We start from the raw sequence: 19674 nt of genomic DNA on the forward strand, positions 1-19674 counted from the left end.
CCTAGATTGACATCCTTATAAATTGTGTAGTATGACAGCTGGAAGAGTGAGGTCATCGGCCGAGCCAGCATAAATCTAATTTCCACAGTAAAACTTATTGAATTATTACTGTAAGCCATACGTTAGCACAATGTGTTTCAGAGAAGATTATGTTTGAAGGTGAAAAAGGTTGAGTGTTCTTACTGAATATTACATTTTGCAGAAGTCTGTTATTCTCACAGATTGCTATATTGTTTTATAATAAAACCATGATTAGTGGACCTATTCTGCTATATATTAGATTATCATTGTGGCTTGCTGTATTATTAATTGCCAGATTTATCTGTTATGTCATTTGTATTCTGAGATATACTAATGCGGCACTTGAATGTCCTTTTACAGAACCTGGTATCTTGTATCGGAGAAATCCACCAATCTCTGCCGAAACCATCTGATGAGTGCAGTACCATCTGGCAGAAACTATATGCCAGTATTAACAAGACCTAACCAGCATTGTGTGTTCATAAACTGTCTGTGTAAGACATATGGCAAAATGCAGAGGACAACTTCTGAATGATTTAAAATTAAAGCAGACAAAACCATTCCCAAATTCCATCCTTTTACTTTATAGTGAATTTATAACCATTTTCAGAAGTCAACAAAACAATTTAATTTTTTATATATTATGCACAATACATTGTGTTATGGGGCCTACACACGTAGTGAGCTGAAGCATTTTAGAGTGATGTTAGATTGCTTAGAACACTTCAGCATGATCGCTCAGCACACAGCGATGTGTCAGCAAAGTGTGCTGGGTGATCTTTCAGGGCCAGTGTTCTCTGGTGAGAACACTGGCCCTGAGTGATTAATATCCAGCATGCTGGATATTAATCGCCGGGCGATAGTGACCCGCAGGGCCGAGCATCGCAAATGCTATTGCCCCTACACATGGAGTGATGTAGGGCTATTTTCTGAGCGATGTAGTTAAATCGCTCAGACAGTGCTACGTATTTAGGCCCCATTACTCAACAATTGTGTTCTTTGTTCTGTCATGATTGATGTGTATACACACACACACACACACACACAAACTGACACTTATGGCCAGTTTTGTATAAAACACCCAAATCTATTTATGTATAAACAGGCTAATCATAGCTATACAGCTAGTACACAGTGAAGTGGTTCTACTTCCACATAATTAAGTGGTGCAAGTTCTGTAGTATAAAACCAATATGCATTCATTTACTTATCAAATCTAAATGGGCCATCCCAATCAGCTACTGGACAGATTGCCCCACCCCCAGGGCCGGCGCCACCACTAGGCAGCTCTAGGCATTTGCCTGGGGTGCCCGCCACTGGAGGGTGCCAGTTTGCAGCAGGCTACCCCCCCCCCCCATGGAGGTGAGTGGCACTGGCGGTGGCCACAACTCCCCCCCCCCCCTCCGGATTGCCACCGCGTCACCCAATGCCCCTCCCTACCCCTGGAGTTTCTTAGCGGCGGTGGCTGCATCCCCCGCCCCGGAAAATGACGCGGCAGCCTGCCGCCGCATCACCCGACACCCCTGCCATAGGCCCCCCCACCCGGAACGCCGCGGCGGCGGCATGCCCTGCAATTACAGCCTCCCCTGTACAGCGGCCGAATCGGAGCACCCCCCCGGGGCAGGTGAGCACCAGAGCATCCCCCCCCCGGGGCGCTACGGTGCCTTGCACTGGCACTGCCCACCCCACTAGTAAATTGGATCATGGTCCTTCCCACTGTCTGATATGTAAATGTTCTAATGACAAGTCTTTCATAATAAGCTCTGTACACAGGTGAGAATGCCTCTTTGGTATGCAACATTTGAAATATTAAAACCGTTCTAATGAAAATAACACAGCAAGTGGTAAATGAGTGTTATTAAATAATACCAATAAAACTACAGTATATGTATGTATTTTTGGTGAAAGATTCAGTTTAAATTCAAACACTCAGGGGTTTCACTGTGTGTATATGTGTATATATATATATATATATATATATATAGTATTTATTTATTGCCTAATTCTTTGAGTACCAAGAGAGATACAGTAGATGGCCATTTTTTCCACTTGCTCTACCCTTTACATGTGTGGGGAGCGATCTGCTGGGTGCTGGACGGCTCCCCAACAGTCGGGATTGCGACAGTCATTACTCCGACGTCAGAATCCCGACTGCTCCCTCGTGGGTATCCATGACCCCCATAGAGGGAGAATAAAATAGGTGGTGAGCGCAGCTCACCACCGTGCCCGCAGCGTGGCGAGCACAGCGAGCCCGCAAGAGGCTTCAGTGCGCTCCCCCCGCTGTGCAGTCGGGATTCCGACGTCGGAGTAATGACTGTCGGAATCCCGACTGTCGGTGTGTCATACCACACCCGATCTGCTTTCCAAGCTGCAAATGGTTAAATAAGAATCGTCTTTTCTAATATGAATTTGTGATATTGTTAAATAATGTGTGAAAATGAGGTTTGTATCATTTAGAGGAAATCTAATATCCTTGAGTTTCTCACTAACAATATGTAAATAACTACTACATTCATTATCCTTTATTTATACACTTTCTAAAAATGTTTGTAGGAAAGAAATGAATGCAATTTTGTGTAAAAAGAAATACATATCAACAGATTTGTTTTCTGTTTTTTATTTACTGTACTTGCAAACTGCAACTGGAAGTACTGCATGGAAGGAACAGTCTTCTGTGAGCTGAAAGTCCCCTATGCCTGCAGCAGCAATCCAAAATATTCTCATCAGGCTCCAGCTACATACCAGTTTTCATTAGGTCCACCTTAAGTAATTCATGATGGAAACACTTATTCTAGTGCATACTTCTCCCATCACAGGTGCCAGTCTACACGCTTCCAATATAATAGCTCCTACTAATTATTTTTATTTGATTAATATTAGTGGTTACTTAATAGGTATCACTAGCTGAATAACCGTGCTTCGCCACGGGATGTGTTTGTATGTTCGTGTGTGTGTGTGTGTAGGTATGTATGTATGTTTTATTTATATATATATATATATATATATATATATATATATATATATATATATATATAATCCCCGCTATCCCCGAGGGGACGCGTATTACTTTACATGTATTCTGCGTCCCCTCGTGGGGCTCGCTACGCTCGCCACGCTTCTGGCTCGCTGCGCTCGCCACACTATATAACAGGGGTGGCCAACCGGTCAGAGGTAAAGAGCCATAAAAAACCGGCAGTCAAGCCAAAGAGCTGTCATTATGCGCGCCCGAAGGGTGCACCTTGAAAAAGCTGCACCCAGCAGCGAAACGCGTTGGCCCAGACAACCAGCCACCCCCTCCACCATTTGCTGCTGTTACCAGATTTCACCTTCTCAACCAGGAGATTTTCTCCATTTAAAATCACCAGCGGAGTACCAGACCAGGACTTGCCACCTACCATCCATTCCAATATGGTACCAACCTTTTGAAGGAAAACCACCTATCTAAGGTACCCATTTATGGTCATACAGTGGATCCCTCACGGCTTCAGATATTCCAAAAAAGAGGAACAACATCATCCCCTCAGTCCCGTTTGGAGGAAGCACTACAGGGGTAACCACGTCCCAGTGTCTGGAGGACAATTCCACCGTCCAAATCTCCATCCATTCCATCCACTTGTGAATAAGGTGATATCATTCAAAACTGGATGCAACCCTTTCAAAAATCCATATACGTTTTACTGTAACTTTATAATTAGTAACTTATAATAAGTTGAAGAGTCTGTGTGCGTGTGTGTGTGTGTGTGTGCGTGTCCGACGCATTGCGGACACACCGTGGCACTCAGAGACACCAAATTCAGCAACAAGATACCTCTGGACCCGGTGGTGTGCACCTCGAAGCCGTTTTGGGGAAATTTCACTTAGAAATTTAAAAAACACCAAGTTGTAATTTTCTTTCATTGATGTTCTGGGGAAAAGATCAATGATCTGGGAAACCGTTTGCGAAGGAACAACTCCACACCTGATTTCATTGCTGTCATTGAGTATGAATGACACATTCTAACATTATGGTGAAGGCTTTAAACAATTAGGAAATAATTGAGGATATACATAGACCACACAACACACACGCACACACACACAGTACACCACATACGCACACATAGCACACATTTATACGTAGAGCACCTCTCACACTTACACATTGGACAGATACACACACACACAACACACCACATGCAGTACAATACAAATCCATGCACACTACAACACACACCCAAAAACAGTACAACAAACACACAGAACACACACACTTAAACATTGCCAGGATACGCAAAGCACACTACACACACATATATACGTAGCACACATCAGAAACTTACACATTCGGCAGATACACACAACACAACACTCACAGTACAACACACACCCACATTCACTACAACACACACCCAAAAACAGTACAATACACAAAACACAAACTTAAACATTGCACAGATACACACAGCACACTACACACACACAGATTTATACATAGCACACCTTACGCACTTACACATAGGGCAGATACACACAACACACACACATAACATACCTCTAACAGCACAACACACACCCACATTCACCACACACACCCAAAAAACAGTACGACACACACAAAACACACACTAGATACACAAAGACACAACACACACATACTGTATATACGTAGCACACCTCATACACTTACGCATTGGACAGATACATACAATACAACACACACAACCACATACACTACAACACACACAAAAACAGTACAACACACACAAACACACAGAACACATAAAAAATAATTTGCCGTTTATTTAACCGTCTGTACCGGCAAATAAAAACTGTACCTAATGTACCGTTTCTACTTTGTTCCCCATATCCGTCTCTTCAGTCCTCCAGCCTGTCACTGCGCTCCCCGGCCAGTTGCACTGAGAAATCTTTGTCCTGGCCAATGCACCCATTGATCAATACAAAGTGGGTACACTGCACTCACCCTGTTAGTCAGTTGGATATCAGGCACTGCTCTGCCTTAAGGGTTTCCCAGACTCTTTTGGTTCATAGATAATGTTTGGTCGATGGGCATGAGCACTGCATGCATTTGTTTGAATGTTATGAGTGTAAGAAGTTGAAGAATAAGACTGAGATGAAGATTTGTCACGTTATAGTGTACAATTTACTCAATAAATCGTGAAAAAAAAATATGTGTACATAGAAGTACAGTACAATCAAGAAATGAAAGTAGGATTAAAAAAATAAAGGTACTTATGTAGTATCTGGGCTGCCGATTTTTTGATTGTATGCCTTAAGTTAAGGCATACAATCAGATGCGATGCGATGCGATATCGCATCGCATCGCATACGACCATGCGATGCGATGCGATGCGATGACCCGATTTTTCCATAGGATTCAATGTTAAAATGGACTGAGTCCATTTTAACATGGAATTCAATGGGAAAAAGGGGTCCTTTTCATACCCCTACTATCCAAGTGGGCATGGAGTTGGATATAAACCTGTGGCGAGCGTAGCGAGCCACCGAGCCCGAAGCGTGGCGAGCGAAGCGAGCCCCGCGAGGGGACGGTATTCTGTGTCCCCTCGCGGGGCTCGCTACGCTCGCCACGCTTCGGGCTCGGTGGCTCGCTACGCTCGCCACAGGTTTATATCCAACTCCATGCCCACTTGGATAGTAGGGGTATGAAAAGGACCCCTTTTCCCATTTGAATTCTATGTTAAAATGGACAGAGTCCATTTTAACATTGAATCCTATGGAAAAATCGGGTCCATCGCATCGCATCGCATCGCATGCGATATGGTCGGGTGCGATGCGATGCGATGGACCCGATTTCAAAATCGGCAGCCCAGTTACTACATAAGTACCAAAATAAATTCTGATTCAAACTGAGAATTGTTTGGATGGCGGTGGGTTGCGAAACAAATCTATAGGTGGAGGGGGTATGGATATTGTGGGCATAATTGGTGTTTGGTACACCTACAGGGGGTCCCCAGTTGATGAGAAATTCTCACTACAGTGTCACCTTAGGGGGATTTCCAATTGGGGTTCAGGTGGTCTTTTAGGGACCCCTTTACAATCCCGTTGGTCTCTTCTCCTGGAGCCTACGGTCTCCCTCAGTGATTGACTATCATTAAGGGAGACTGTAAGCTCAAGGAGAAGAGACCTACAGGATTGTAAAGGGTCCCTAAAAGACCACCTGGACCCCAATTGGGAATCCCCCTATGGTGACACTGTGACCGTGACACTGTAGTGAAAATCCCATCAATTGAGGGCCCCCTGTAGGTGTAACAAACACCAATTATGCCCACAATATCCATACCCCCACCTATAGATTTGTTTCACAACCCACCCCATCCAAACAATTATCATTTTGAATCAGAACTTATTTTTTAATCCTACTTTCATTTCTTGATTGTACTTCTATGTACACTTTTTTTCACGATTTATTGAGTAAATTGTACACTTTGTAACATGGCAATTCTTTTTCTCAGTCTTATTCTTCAACTTCTTAAACTCCAAACCTTATCAATGCATCCATTGATGATTGTGATGGCTGGATCAGTGGATTGGCCCGGCGGGTGTAGGGAAGAATTTGGCCCATTGCACCCATTCCCAGTGGTGCATTACAGTGGTGCGTATAGTGTGCGTCGCGTCATGACATCATGTGGCCAGGCCCGCGGACCTGCTCCCACACTCAGGGGCTGCCCCACTGTTTGCTAGAGTTGCTCGGTGCATGTGCTTTACAGATCCCCAGACCTCAGAGACTGCTGCAGGCAGGTTCGGTGAGGGGAGTGGCAGTGGCAGGGAGCAGTGAATTTTTAATTAATTATGGCGCAGTAAGTAACGCCCACCCCGGACCCCACGCACTCAGCGCCTGTAATTACACACCCTAGAAACTGTACCATTAAAAGTATAGAAATTGAGGTGTGGACATGTCCCTTTCTGATTTTGTACCGATTTCTGACCCTCAGATGTTGGAGGATATGTCATACAGTAGGTGCTAAATCTCAGGAGTGGATGTGGAATTCATCAACACATACAAGTTTTCAACTCAGGAGGGTTGTGTTTCAAACAACAACACCACACCTGATTTCATTGCCATCATTGAGTATCAATGCAAACACATTCTAACATTATGGTGGAATCTATAACAAATTACAATCTTAGGTCTTTGTCACAGCATACTGTAAGATGACATTTTTCAGCAATTTTGGAAATAAAGAAACCCCAAGGTTTTCCCGGGCAACGCCGGGCGGGTCAGCTAGTTTTTAATATTATTATCATATATGCACCTATTTTAGTGTGATACATGTATTTAATAAATTGTTATTATTATCGATAAATCTTGTTCTGCCATCAATACAGCGCAATCTACATCCCTCCATTTTTGTTTACCTATAGGGACTGACAATCCCCTTTTTTTTTATTGCTGCTAGCCTCACAACTCACACAGGCGCCCCAACAGCTACTACGGTATCTGTTTTTCTTTCCAGAATGTTAGAACATGCTTCAAATATAAACAATGGGGTGATGAACCATAGTATACCGCGTCACTTTAAAAGTGTGCATAATAGTGATCCATCTGGTTTAAGGTTTAAAGGAATTGAGCAAGTTTTTCAAAGCAAAAGGCGAGGAAACCGTGAAAAAGACCTTAGAAAAAGGGAGACATATTGGATCCTGATGCTTAATACACCGGTGCCTAACAGCCTAAATGAGAATTATGAAATGACCCCCTTTATTGAGGATTCCTGATATTTAATAGTGAGTTAAAACTGTGTTCACGTCTGGAGACAGCTGCTATAAGTATCCTGTAGCTTTGTTTCTATACAAGTGTCATCTCCTTTTAAAATACAATATATATCTATAATAACTTTTTCCGATTATATATTTACTTATTGTGATACAGAAAGATTTGAAGGTACCACAAAAGTGCGCAATTAAACAGAGTGCAGCCACATGTATAAATCACCAAAAAAGGTTAAACATCCAAAGATACCCCAGAAGCAATGGAATAGTGACAACAATAGGTGTTATGTGATGATCATAGTAATACTAAAGAAGTAAAATTGTAACAATCCTGTCCTGTGGTGTAAATGTAGCCTGTGTAGATATTGTGATATGTCACTTGTTTGTTGTGCCTTTTTATTGACCTGTAGTGTTTTCAAACGTCTTTATGAAACTTTGTTTCACATATGGGATTTGCAGAGCAACAAATATTGAAACGAACTATGATCAAGGAGTACTGTTTTAATAAGTTTTGAGTACCGTTGTAAAGTGCGTCTATACTGGGCACATAAGCATACTTCCATTAAGGTAATCTAGTGATAAGTTCTGTAGGGGACTTATAATAGTCAGCGGTGATGTTAAAATACATTCATTACTAAAAACCATAGGTAGTATACATTTTTAATTGGTATCTGGACTGCGGTGGAGTGAGGCGCGACATCACTTCCGCCCCGTGTCCGCCGTCATGATAGTTCATATGCGCATGTGCCAGTGTGTGCACACAGCGCCTGGAGATCCTTTGCTTCAGCGCGATCCCCCGTCCTGCTGAATGAGTGAAAATAAAATAATACCCAAATTTTACATATATACTATATACGTCCGCCAGATGTTCCACAGCTAAATATATTATTACCACTATTTTTGGTAAATATATAAACCCATGTGATTCATATTTAGATATTTATTTACTTAGATATTTTAATTTATTTGTATGATATCAGATTGGCTGTTTGAGTTGTTCATCTCCCTAAACAAACATGCAGGAGTCTAAGTAATCTCATATAGGTAGTTTATGCTAAGTGTTAGCAGAGACGCTGAGATGAAATATAGACTTATCAACATAATCTACTGAATTAAGATGTGTATGCATTAACATCATCCCCCTTTTTCTTTTCTTTTACAAATGGAAATGCCACTAATTTCACATAATACCGGCTGCATCTGTAACCAATGAGGCCAATAAACACACACAACGAACTATAAACTTTCTGGCAGGCTATGTTCTATATTGGCCACAAGATGCTGCCACTAACAGCCTTTGGAACGCAGGCTTGCACTCCAATAAAAGGAAACACATCACTCATTCAGCAGGACGGGGGATCGCGCTGAAGCAAAGGATCTCCCGGCACTGTGTGCACACACTGGCACATGCGCATATGAACTACCATGACGGCGGATGTGGGGTGGAAGTGATGTCGCGCCTCACTCCACCGCAGTCCAGATACCAATTAAAAGTGTATATATATCTACCTATGGTTTTTAGTAATGAATGTATTTTAACACCACCACTGACTATTATAAGTCCCCTACAGAACTTATCACTAGATTACCTTAATGGAAGTATGCTTATGTGCCCAGTATGGATAATTAGTAACAGGAATTAGTTTAGGAATTAGTAACAGGAAGTGATGTCACTCTGCCGTAGTATAAGTACCTGCTCCCACCAATATGTCTCCACCCCCTGAGGAAGTCCTTTTGTGATGAAACATGTCGGGCAGCTTCTGAAATCCTAAGTTAAACTATTCCATCATTTCTACTTTTACCCTTATCGCACATTGTACCCATAACTTGCTATAAATTGCACTTTATCCCACGTGTGTATTTTTAGCCATATTATTGTATTTTTTATACTTAGTAGTCGCTTATAGTGTGTGTTTTTATACTCCCATCCATGTATGTATATATTTTTTATTTATCCTCATTTACTTCCACCTTTTTTTACCTGTATTTATGTAAAAATAAATTTTGTCTATATTTCATAACTTATTTATTCTTAGTTTATTACTATTGTCGCCGCGTCCTAACCTGGTGGATGGCACATGGCTCGCCGGGAGCCGCTATATATATATATTGTGTGTACCACCCCCAACTCAACTGTACTATCAAAAGAAAGCTTACAATTTAGTGGATACAATTATTTAGACCACTTTGGAATATTTCCATATTGAATACAAAATATAAAAACTGTAGTATAAGAAGAACACTTCATTCCATTTGACATTATTGTGAAGTGAACATATAGAGAAATCAAATCCCAACGCCGCGTTTCATCATCACAACTTCCTTGGGTGCAACATTCGAGGTGGTAGGAAAAAGAGCCATTTACAGTATATGATGATTAACGTCTCAATTAAATGAAATGTGGGATTAAAAATGTATGCATGCCCACACAGAGAAGAGAATAGGGATCTTAGCAATGAATGACCACATGATTCATAGTTAATGAAAATACATAGAAAATACACATGAATTACATTTTTACATTATTTGTTACAATTTTTTTTGTGTTAAACATAATGTACTAATCTATTTGGATTGGATGATCCCAGTAGTACTGTATATAAATTGTATCCATCATATGTAAAATCATTCAGGGTTCAACCTACCAGAGTTCAGGGTTCTGACATGTATCCTTCCAAAAAAGGTGTAAAAATGCCTCTGACTTCTAGTGTGATATTTATAGTACTCCCCCTATGAGGTCACTTCCTGTGGGGGTGGTTAAAAGTAGTACATAATTTATAGTTCAATTACTTAAATGTTTGAGGAAACATCATTACGGTTCACCCTGCAATGGTAAACTACATAAGAAAAAGAAAAGGGTAGCAAATTGGAAGGCTGGGTGCCTTGCCATGCACACTTATCCAACGCTGCATTATCCAATGTTCCGGTTTCGGAAATTTGGGATATTGAAATAATGTTTCAAACTATGGTAAATGTCGGGGAGCAGCGCTACAGTATTACTTAGGGTTTCCAAGCGCCGGGGACCGATGCACGGCATCCCAAAAGTGTACCGATGGGCAGAATAAGTCCTCCACACCTGGCTAACAGCCTCACGGCTAAATTTTTATTTTATTATGTATCATGGCTGTAGTGCACTTATTGTAGGATAATTGTATTTGTGGATAAAAGTGCAGTTTTGCACCCTAGAGACAGATGCCGGAAGTTGACATGTGTGCATCACCCGGAAGCAACATCCATACACCGCACAGGGTGACGGCCTCACGGGGTCTGCTACCATAGCAATGGGCGCCGGAAGCTGTTGTGAGTATCCTCTCCTGGAAGTAGGGGATCGCTGCTATATAGGTTCATCTATAATGCGCTCCACCAACAATCTCTTCTGTGATCATATGTGTAAGGGGCACTACATCTATGGGCATTATGTGTAAGGGCCACTACTGTGGGGGTGAATTGTAAGGGGCACTACTACTGTGGGTATTATGTGTGGCAATGCTATTGTGGGTGTTAAGTGTAAGAGGCACTACTACTTTTCACATTATATGTAAGAGGCACTTCTACTTTGGCCATTATATGTAAGGAGCACTACAACTGTACTACTTTTTACATTATATGTAAGGGGCACTACTTTGGGCATTATATGTAAGGGGCACTAAAACTGTGTGAACATTATGTGTGTAACAAACACTACTGTGTAGAGTGATGTGCACAAGGGATGCTACTGTGTAGGGTAACTTGACTAACAGGTATTACTGTGACATAACATAGATAAGAGGCAATACATGTGTAATAATGTGAATAAGGTTCACTACTATGTGGTGTGATATGAATCAGGAGCACTGCTTGCGGTGTAATGTGAATAAAATTATGCTGTGTTGCAGTGTGAATTAGTCCTGTGGTGTGGCTAGGCTCCTTCCTTGTGATACCTCTTTTTTGCAGCAGCGGTCCCTTTATTACTTATGGAAAGGAGGGTGCAATTTTATCATTTTCCAGGGGAACCAAGCACCCTAGCACCAGGCCTGGCTCTGAATACAATATATCATAGTTCGGGAAACATGTACTGCAATGCTAGAATCTCTCCGTAATGCTGTTTTATTGCTTTTTTCCATAGACCAAACCAACATGAACAAATGTCATTTTTTTGTCATTTTATTTTCTTTATTTTCAAATAAATAATAAGATAAATTGAAGGTTAGGCTCACAACGTGGCTTTCAGCGAACCTTACTGTGAAGAACAAAAGCATTAACATAATTACTAAGTGCTTTATTTATTCAAACAGTGTAATATTCTGACACTACAACGTGTAAAATGAATAGCTTATTATTTTCTAGCTGACTTGTTAAAACATTCATGTTGAATAGCCCTCTTTGTGTTTGACTTAGTGTTTTGTTCACAGAAGCAATATGTACAGTAAATCACGGCTTTTTAGAGGGAGAATACACTATTTTATAGACAAGCAAATTCTTTTTAAATCCGTTTTTTTCTTTTGTTTGTTCTGAAATACATTGTAAAACACCTACACTTAGAATGCATTCAGTAATGTTATAAAATATTACTATTTATACAACCCACATAGAGTAATCATCTCCTGCATGGTACATGAGAAAGGGTGCATTGTCATAAAAATATATCATTTCCAATAATAAATGTCACCATCTTAAATACTGTAATCGCTATATAGGAGCATTCACTATACAATGTGGTATTTTATGAAATTTAGATATAAAAGGGAAATATACAGTGTACATAAGCGTTTCTTAGTTGTTCTCTATAATAAACATCCCAGTGATTTCATTTTTTTTTCTAGAGATCACTTTATCCTCCAGAGCTGAGGTGTAATGTCCACAGGGAAAGTGGGTCACAGATTTAGAAAGCATCTGAGGGTCCTGTATCCAGTGCTCATGAAGCAATTATAGGTTTTGTGAAAAAGGTTTTGTTCTGGTAGCCGCTACTTTTAGGGTTTGGAAGAAACTGTAAGACTCTCCTTTCCCAACACCAAGACAAACCTTTGACACTTAAGCTGGTTTCACATTGCAAAAACCTGCTTTCAACTCATTTTTGTAAACGTTTTTTTAAATGGGTCAAAAGCCAGTTAAACCCCTTTCATATTGCATGTTGTAAAGGTATATTGCAGTTTCAATACCGTTTTTTGTACCTTCAGATTCAACCCGTTTCACCCATAGAAAGCCATACAATGTCATTTTAAATGTTTTTTTTCCTGCTTGTGGGCGGGGATCATGTGTGGTTATCATTTGTAGCAAATACCGTTTCTGAGCTGTTCAGACTGCAGGGGAAACGGCTCTGAAAGGTGTAGGATCCTGCTTTTAACACGTTTCAAAACACCGGTATTTTGTAACCAGTAAATTGATTGTGGAGCTTTCATATTGCAGCTGGTACCGTTTTAAAGCAGTTAAAAATCGTCAATATGCCGTGTTAAAACTGCAATGTGAAAGGGGCTTTACACTGCCGGCTTTATTTTAGAGAACAATTCTGTTACAGTAAATGCATTTTATTTTTTCCATGTCTGCCAGCTTTTAGTACTAGCTGTGTGTTTAATATCTTTTACTCGTTCCCATTTTCAGTATGTAGCCACAGGCAAAGTGCACTAATAATCCAAAGGTCCCTCAATAGAAGACAATGCAGAGGTCAAATTGTTCTCATTATTAAACACTTGTGAATACTTTATAGTGGATGCTACAATCTGGTTAAATCTTAACATATTAAAATTATTTTTCTTAATGTTCCATTACACAAAGACAGTGGTACATTTTGTACTTTGCAGCAATGCTGGATGGAATTGTATAATCACTGTGTTGAAGATAAAAGTGAATTCTTACTTCAGTTAACTAACACCTTAAACAAAGATCTATTTCATAAAATATGCAACTGAAAAAGAATGACTAATTCTTTTTACATGGCCATGTATTTAGGTGACAAAAGGTGGACAATTAGGTATTTGGAGGACTCGTTTGACATTACCACACTTGACAGCAGTGGGGATCTCACTCAAAAGTGCTTGCTACCCTATAGGGCAGGGATGGGGAACCTTCGGCCCTCCAATTGTTGTAGAACTACACACCCCAGCATGCCTTGTTACAGTTTTGCTATGTGGCCATGCCACAACTGTTGCAGGGCATGCTGGGATATAATGTTCCACAAGAGCTGGAGGGCCGAAGGCTCCCCGTCCCTGCCATAGGGAGTGAATCTGGCATTCAGCTGGGCAAAGGGGACGAATGGGTTTCAAAATGTTTGAAATACCCCTAAATAATGTGTCATCCAAAAGCCAGTCCAGACGACCTGCTTACTAAATGATGCCTTTGTATTAACAATTTCTGATCAATGCAACTGTATAAACGCTAGTGGTACTTGTGGACAATCACGGCTCCCACGATGTCCATCGCATAGTAAAAAATCGCATGCGATCGCATCACATGCGATTTTTAACAGAAATGCATCCAAATGCATTGAAATTAGTATCAAACATGTTCAATGGCCCCCAAATGTCATTTTTCAGGCGGTACCACCCCCACTATCAACGGGAACTGAAGCGTGGCGAGCGGAGGCGGTACGCGTCCTACAACCATTTCATACCCCCACTATCCACGTCGGCGTGGAGTTGAGAATAGAAAGTGTGGCGAGCGCAGCGAGCCACCGAGCCCGAAGCGTGGCGTGCGGACACGGATACCTTCACAGGTATATGCGTCCCCTCGCGGGCTTCACAGGTGTCCGCGTCCCCTTGCGGGACTCGCTGCGCTCGCCACGCTTCGGGCTCGGTGGCTCGCTGCGCTCGCCATACTTTCTATTCTCAACTCCACGCCGACGTGGATAGTGGGGGTATGAAAAGGTCGTAGGACGCGTACCGCCGCCCCTCGCGGGCTCGCTGCGCTCGCCACGCTTTGGGTTCGCGTTGATAGTGGGGGTGGTACAGCCTGAAAAATGACATTTGGGGGCCATTGAACATGTTTGATACTAATTTCAATGCATTTGGTTGCATTTCTGTTAAAAATCGCATGCGATCGCATGCGATTTTCAAAAATGCATAAAAACTGCAAAAATCGCATGCCATCGCATGTCACTACATATGGCAGGCGATGGCATGCGATGGGAGCCGTGAAAGTACACAAGTACCACGCTAGTAAATAGGACTTTTTGCGTCCCCCCGGAGTTGACCTCTTTCTCTCTCCTCCGTGGTCTGATATACCACCCTACACTCTATTTCTTCACTAGTAAAATGCTCATCAGATCTGCCGCAGGTGCCAATCAGTCATATTTCTAAAGCAATGCATCACAGATTGGGCTCTAAGCACCATTCTCTTCTCCAACTCAATCTCAACCAGCCCAGAGATGGCCACGCCACACTATATAGCTATGGATTATCATCTAGACCAGATGATACAGGTCCAGCCTCCTTGGCTTCTATTTTTCTTTCCTGAACACATATAGGTCTACAGCTAAGGCTTCAGTGCTTATATTCATTCAAAGGTATGCCTTTGCTCTGCTCTTGTAGGGGTCTGGCAAATGTGCAGTGACACCCCAGAGTGGGTCATACCTGGGATCCCTCTTCAGCCCAATATTGCCTCAGGATGTTTATTATTCTGTTAGATGCCACCTAGGAGGTGACCTCCTCTAACACTGAGGATCATTTTCAAAGCTTAACCAGCAAATGTTATTACGACTTTATAAATCAGCATTTATGGGCCATATGCAGATACAAATGGATGTGGGCATGGATTTGCACATCAGGATGGCAGATGTTACAGAATATTCAAATCTTGTACCTTTTGAAGACTTTAACTGGATGTGCGGGGTATGCCTAAAGATACTGAAGCTCCACACATAAAGAGGTTTTTCAAAACAACATATTTACATGAGCAGGATGGGCTGAAGAAGAACACATCTCTTGCAATAAATGAATATCGATTGTCTTAATGGCTAATGCCACATATGCAGATCATGAAATCTCTTATAAACTGTAGGTTACTCAAATGACCGATGGTCATACAAGGAGATCCTATGCTGCATCCTTGGATGTAGCAGAAGATAACAGAATCCATCAGGATGTGTCAACACAAGGTACACACTGCAGTATTAACATATTTGAGCCCAATTGCTGCGTACAAAGACTCATCAGCGAGTCTTTGTACTCTTGAAACCCTACAACAAGACTTGTATTTAACCAAACATTTACAGTATTTTACTCCAGTTAATTTTAAGGCAGACCTGGTAACCATACTGTCAGAAATGCATGCAGTAATGCTTTGTCTTATTGGACTGTGTGCTAAACTTATTGAGTTGTTGATGAGGTTACAGTGATAAGGAGATAGGCCTGGAATACTTTAATAATAAAAATGCTGTTTATCGACTGAATCAGATAAAGCTGGTTGAGGGTAAAGAGATTTGTTACGAAACAGTGTATAAAAAAACCTCCACGGTGAATTGTATCTATCTGGTTGTGTGATTGGAGCCATTTGATTGCAGATAGATGAATGCATGAGAAATGTACATACATTTATGTGTTTATGTTGCCTCTCCCCAGACCTTAGTGTATGTATGCTAAATCTGTTGAGGAGTAGTTGAAATAGTGTGACCTATAACTGGATTTCAGTATACAGAAAAAAGTACTTAGCACTAAATACAGATAATAGTCCTACGTATAGGGTTCCAAAAAAGAGTATGTTCCTGTATAATGTAAGCATTTCACACAAAAGCAATATAATACCTTGTTTGATGCCAACAAAGACTACTCATCTAGCGAAATAAAATAGCTACTTTCTAAAATGATTACTAAAATTACAGATATTGTAGCAAAATTGATCTTTACATAAAATGAGTCACACTGGCTGTCTGTCAACATGGGCTGACTGCAAATATAGGGGCCAAGTCTGCCTTTTTAATTGGCACAGATGGTATTTGGCACTGCTTACAAATAGAACTGTATGCTACAGTATATTCTTCTCTGTTCATAGGCAAAACCTAATAAATGATTGAAACAAGATAAATGAACATGATATACAAAAACAATATAATGCACATTGAAATTATTTACAAATTATTAGCAAATTTATATGAAAGAGAATAAATATTGTTTATCATTTTTCAGTATTTGTATAAGAAATATAGTCATTTCTAAACAGGCTTTTCTCATACTCAGCCACCATACCTTATACCACCTACTGCCACCTACCTTATGCCGCTTATTTTTTTTTACTATGCTAATCCGCTACACCCAAGTCTATGATAACCCAGTAGCACATCCGCATGTCTGAATATTATTCTTCTATTTTACACATAAAAAATGCATTGCAACAAGACACTAAAGTCTCAGAGTTCATAGTATGAATACTCTATAGAGCATCGTATGAAGGCAAAATGCATGTATTACATATCCATGTTTCTAAAAATGTTGTACAGCTGCTGGAGAATGATCCACTAATACCTAGGTATTGGTCCAAGTACTCAAACAAAGCTTTGTATGCTGAAGCAATGTCTTCACTTAAGTGCACACTTTGAATCTCAGTTATTGCAGGACCGTAGCTGCATTGGAAGTCAAGAGTGGCATGATGACATGACTTTCTCTTGGTCTCTTTGATACTCTTCTTGTGCCCTCTCAAATTTTTTGCCTTTGAGCTTCCATTTGTGGAAGCAGTAAGTCAGCAGAGATGTCACCACCAAGGTGAAGATAATAGTTAGCAACACCACCAAAACAAGTGTGGAGGACAAAGCGCTATCCAGAAGCTCCAACTCCATATCTTCTGTTACATTCTGTCTCGTTAGTGCCTCAAGGTAATTGTCATATGACAGAGAAGATGGTGTGTCAGCCGTGGCCCTCATTGGAACAAAAGGGAAAGAAACGGCAGATATCTGCAAGGGCAAGCTTAAGTTAAAATTCCACTGTTGGTAAGGTATCAGTCACGTTTTTAAAATCCATATTCACGTATCTACTGATTATTGTAGGGTCCAAGAAGGGACATTGAATACTGTGATTTAAATGCAGCAATAAAGTGGAGTAGTGCAATATTGTAACATGTGAGTACACAGTTACCTGTAGTATACTATGACCAGACCATCAAAAGACTTCTGTGTGATCTACAGAAAGAACATTTAGCTTATCATTCATGGCTGTGCAGGTCACAATGCCTCAGTGTTTAATATTGTGTATTTGTCTGTAGGTAAAGGATGCTAGTAGGTGACATTGTATATTTCCTCATACATTGTGTCACATATATGCCTGTAGATATATCCCTTTTTCCTTAATGTACATCCATCCATAGGTTAGTTCCCAGGGAGGTGTGAATGTAAGATGATCACTTGAAAATCCATTGTTTTTTAGACCTACAAGAAAATGACAATATTAATGTAATACAGCAACATATAAGCAAACAGTTATGAATGATGCACTTAAACAATGAATGGACATTATACAATATAATGGGGGGAATTTTCTAAGATGTGTATTCTATTTCACATGTGATGTTGCTATAGGCAACCAATTAGATCCTGTCTACTATCTTCTAGAGGGTGCTAAATAAATAAGAAGTAGATTCTGATTGGTTACCCATAGCAACATCACATGTGAAGTAGAATACACATCTTAGTAAATAACCGTAAATAACTGTTATAAGATATATTGGAAAAGGGAATATGATTTGCTGGGGGGATTCCTACAAAGCTAAATACCCAGGGAAAATGTCATCCCTGCCGTACCATAACAATAATGCTAGTCTGTACAGAGTACGAGCACTTCTTTACAAGGTGTACAAACTTATACCATAATTAAAATGCTGATCATTTGTAAGTATTTAAACTTTAATTAGGGCATGCATTTTTGGTCTTCGGGCTGCATTGGCAAATAGTATCCATTTAAAAGGGCACATAAAACAGTTCAGTGTGTAAACGTAAATCTTACAATAAAGAGCCAATTTTCTGCCATTCCCAACCATTGTAGTCACCACTTTTGTAACACATTTCCCCCTCAGTCAGTCACAGAATTGCAGAAGATATGGTCAAAATAGGTATCCGGATGGCTGACAGACAATTTCTAGGTCGGCAGTCATAAGGCTACACCAAAAGGTTGACATGGAAAAGGCCAACATGCGTACTTCACAATTTTTTTTCCATTTTGGGGACTTTTTCATACTTTACCATCCATGTGCAGCGCTAGCAGAGCAAGGCACCTGGACCAAGGCAAGCAAAGCGAACCATGCAAGGGGATGCGGTACCCTAATTAAGGGTCCACATGGTCAGGTGCTCAGCTCAGGTGTCAATATGGACATCCAAAAACTTAAAACTCATGTCAACCTTTTCATGTGTCATCCATTTCCATGCTGACCTTTTGCTTGTTTTGACCTTTTGTCAATGTCCACCTTGTGCATGTTAACCTACTGTCTGTTGTCCTTGACCTAGTCTGTGAGCCACAGACAGTGGCGTAACTATAGTCCCGCAGCCCCCGCGGTGGCGGGGAGGCGCTAGGCAGGTGTGGGCGCCTGGGGGGTCTGCGGGACTATAGTTACCACCTGGTCCCGGCTCCCGACTCCTGCCCTCCCCCTCCTTACCCCATTGCCGCCGGCTCCGCTGCCTCTAACCCGACACGCAGATCTGTGTCGGGTGACGGGCGGTCTCCGGCTCCGGCTGCAGTGCTAATATAATAAGAGACACTCGGAAAATGGCTGCCCCCATAATGCTGTATGGGGGCAGCCATTTTCCGAGTGTCTGTTATTATATTAGCACTGCAGCCGGAGCCGGGGACTGCCCGTCACCCGACACAGATCTGCGTGTCGGGTTAGAGGCAGAAGCGCCGGCGGCAATGGGGACAGGTAAGGAGGGGGTTAATATTTGGGGGGGCGCCCGAAATGTCTGGCGGGGGGGCGCAAAAAAAGTAGTTACGCCTCTGGCCACAGAGTCTGTATACCACACCCTCAATCAATATAAGAGCC

The 19674-nt window shown here is 41.3% G+C and overlaps 1 protein-coding gene across 2 annotated transcripts in view; it reads left to right on the top strand.

Moving 5' to 3' along the window:
• The window catches only part of C9H8orf48 (chromosome 9 C8orf48 homolog), a 33752-nt gene extending 33169 nt beyond the window's left edge, over positions 1-583 (top strand). For both annotated transcript variants that reach the window (XM_083159294.1, XM_083159295.1), the window contains one exon: positions 382-583. In XM_083159294.1, the coding sequence (XP_083015420.1) occupies positions 382-486 (105 nt within the window). In that variant the 3' untranslated portion in view covers positions 487-583. The remainder of the gene's footprint in view (positions 1-381) is intronic.
• The last annotated feature ends 19091 nt before the right edge of the window (positions 584-19674 follow it).

The sequence above is a fragment of the Crinia signifera genome, chromosome 9 (assembly GCF_055691185.1).
Source record: "Crinia signifera chromosome 9, ASM5569118v1, whole genome shotgun sequence".
NCBI lineage: Eukaryota > Metazoa > Chordata > Amphibia > Anura > Myobatrachidae > Crinia > Crinia signifera.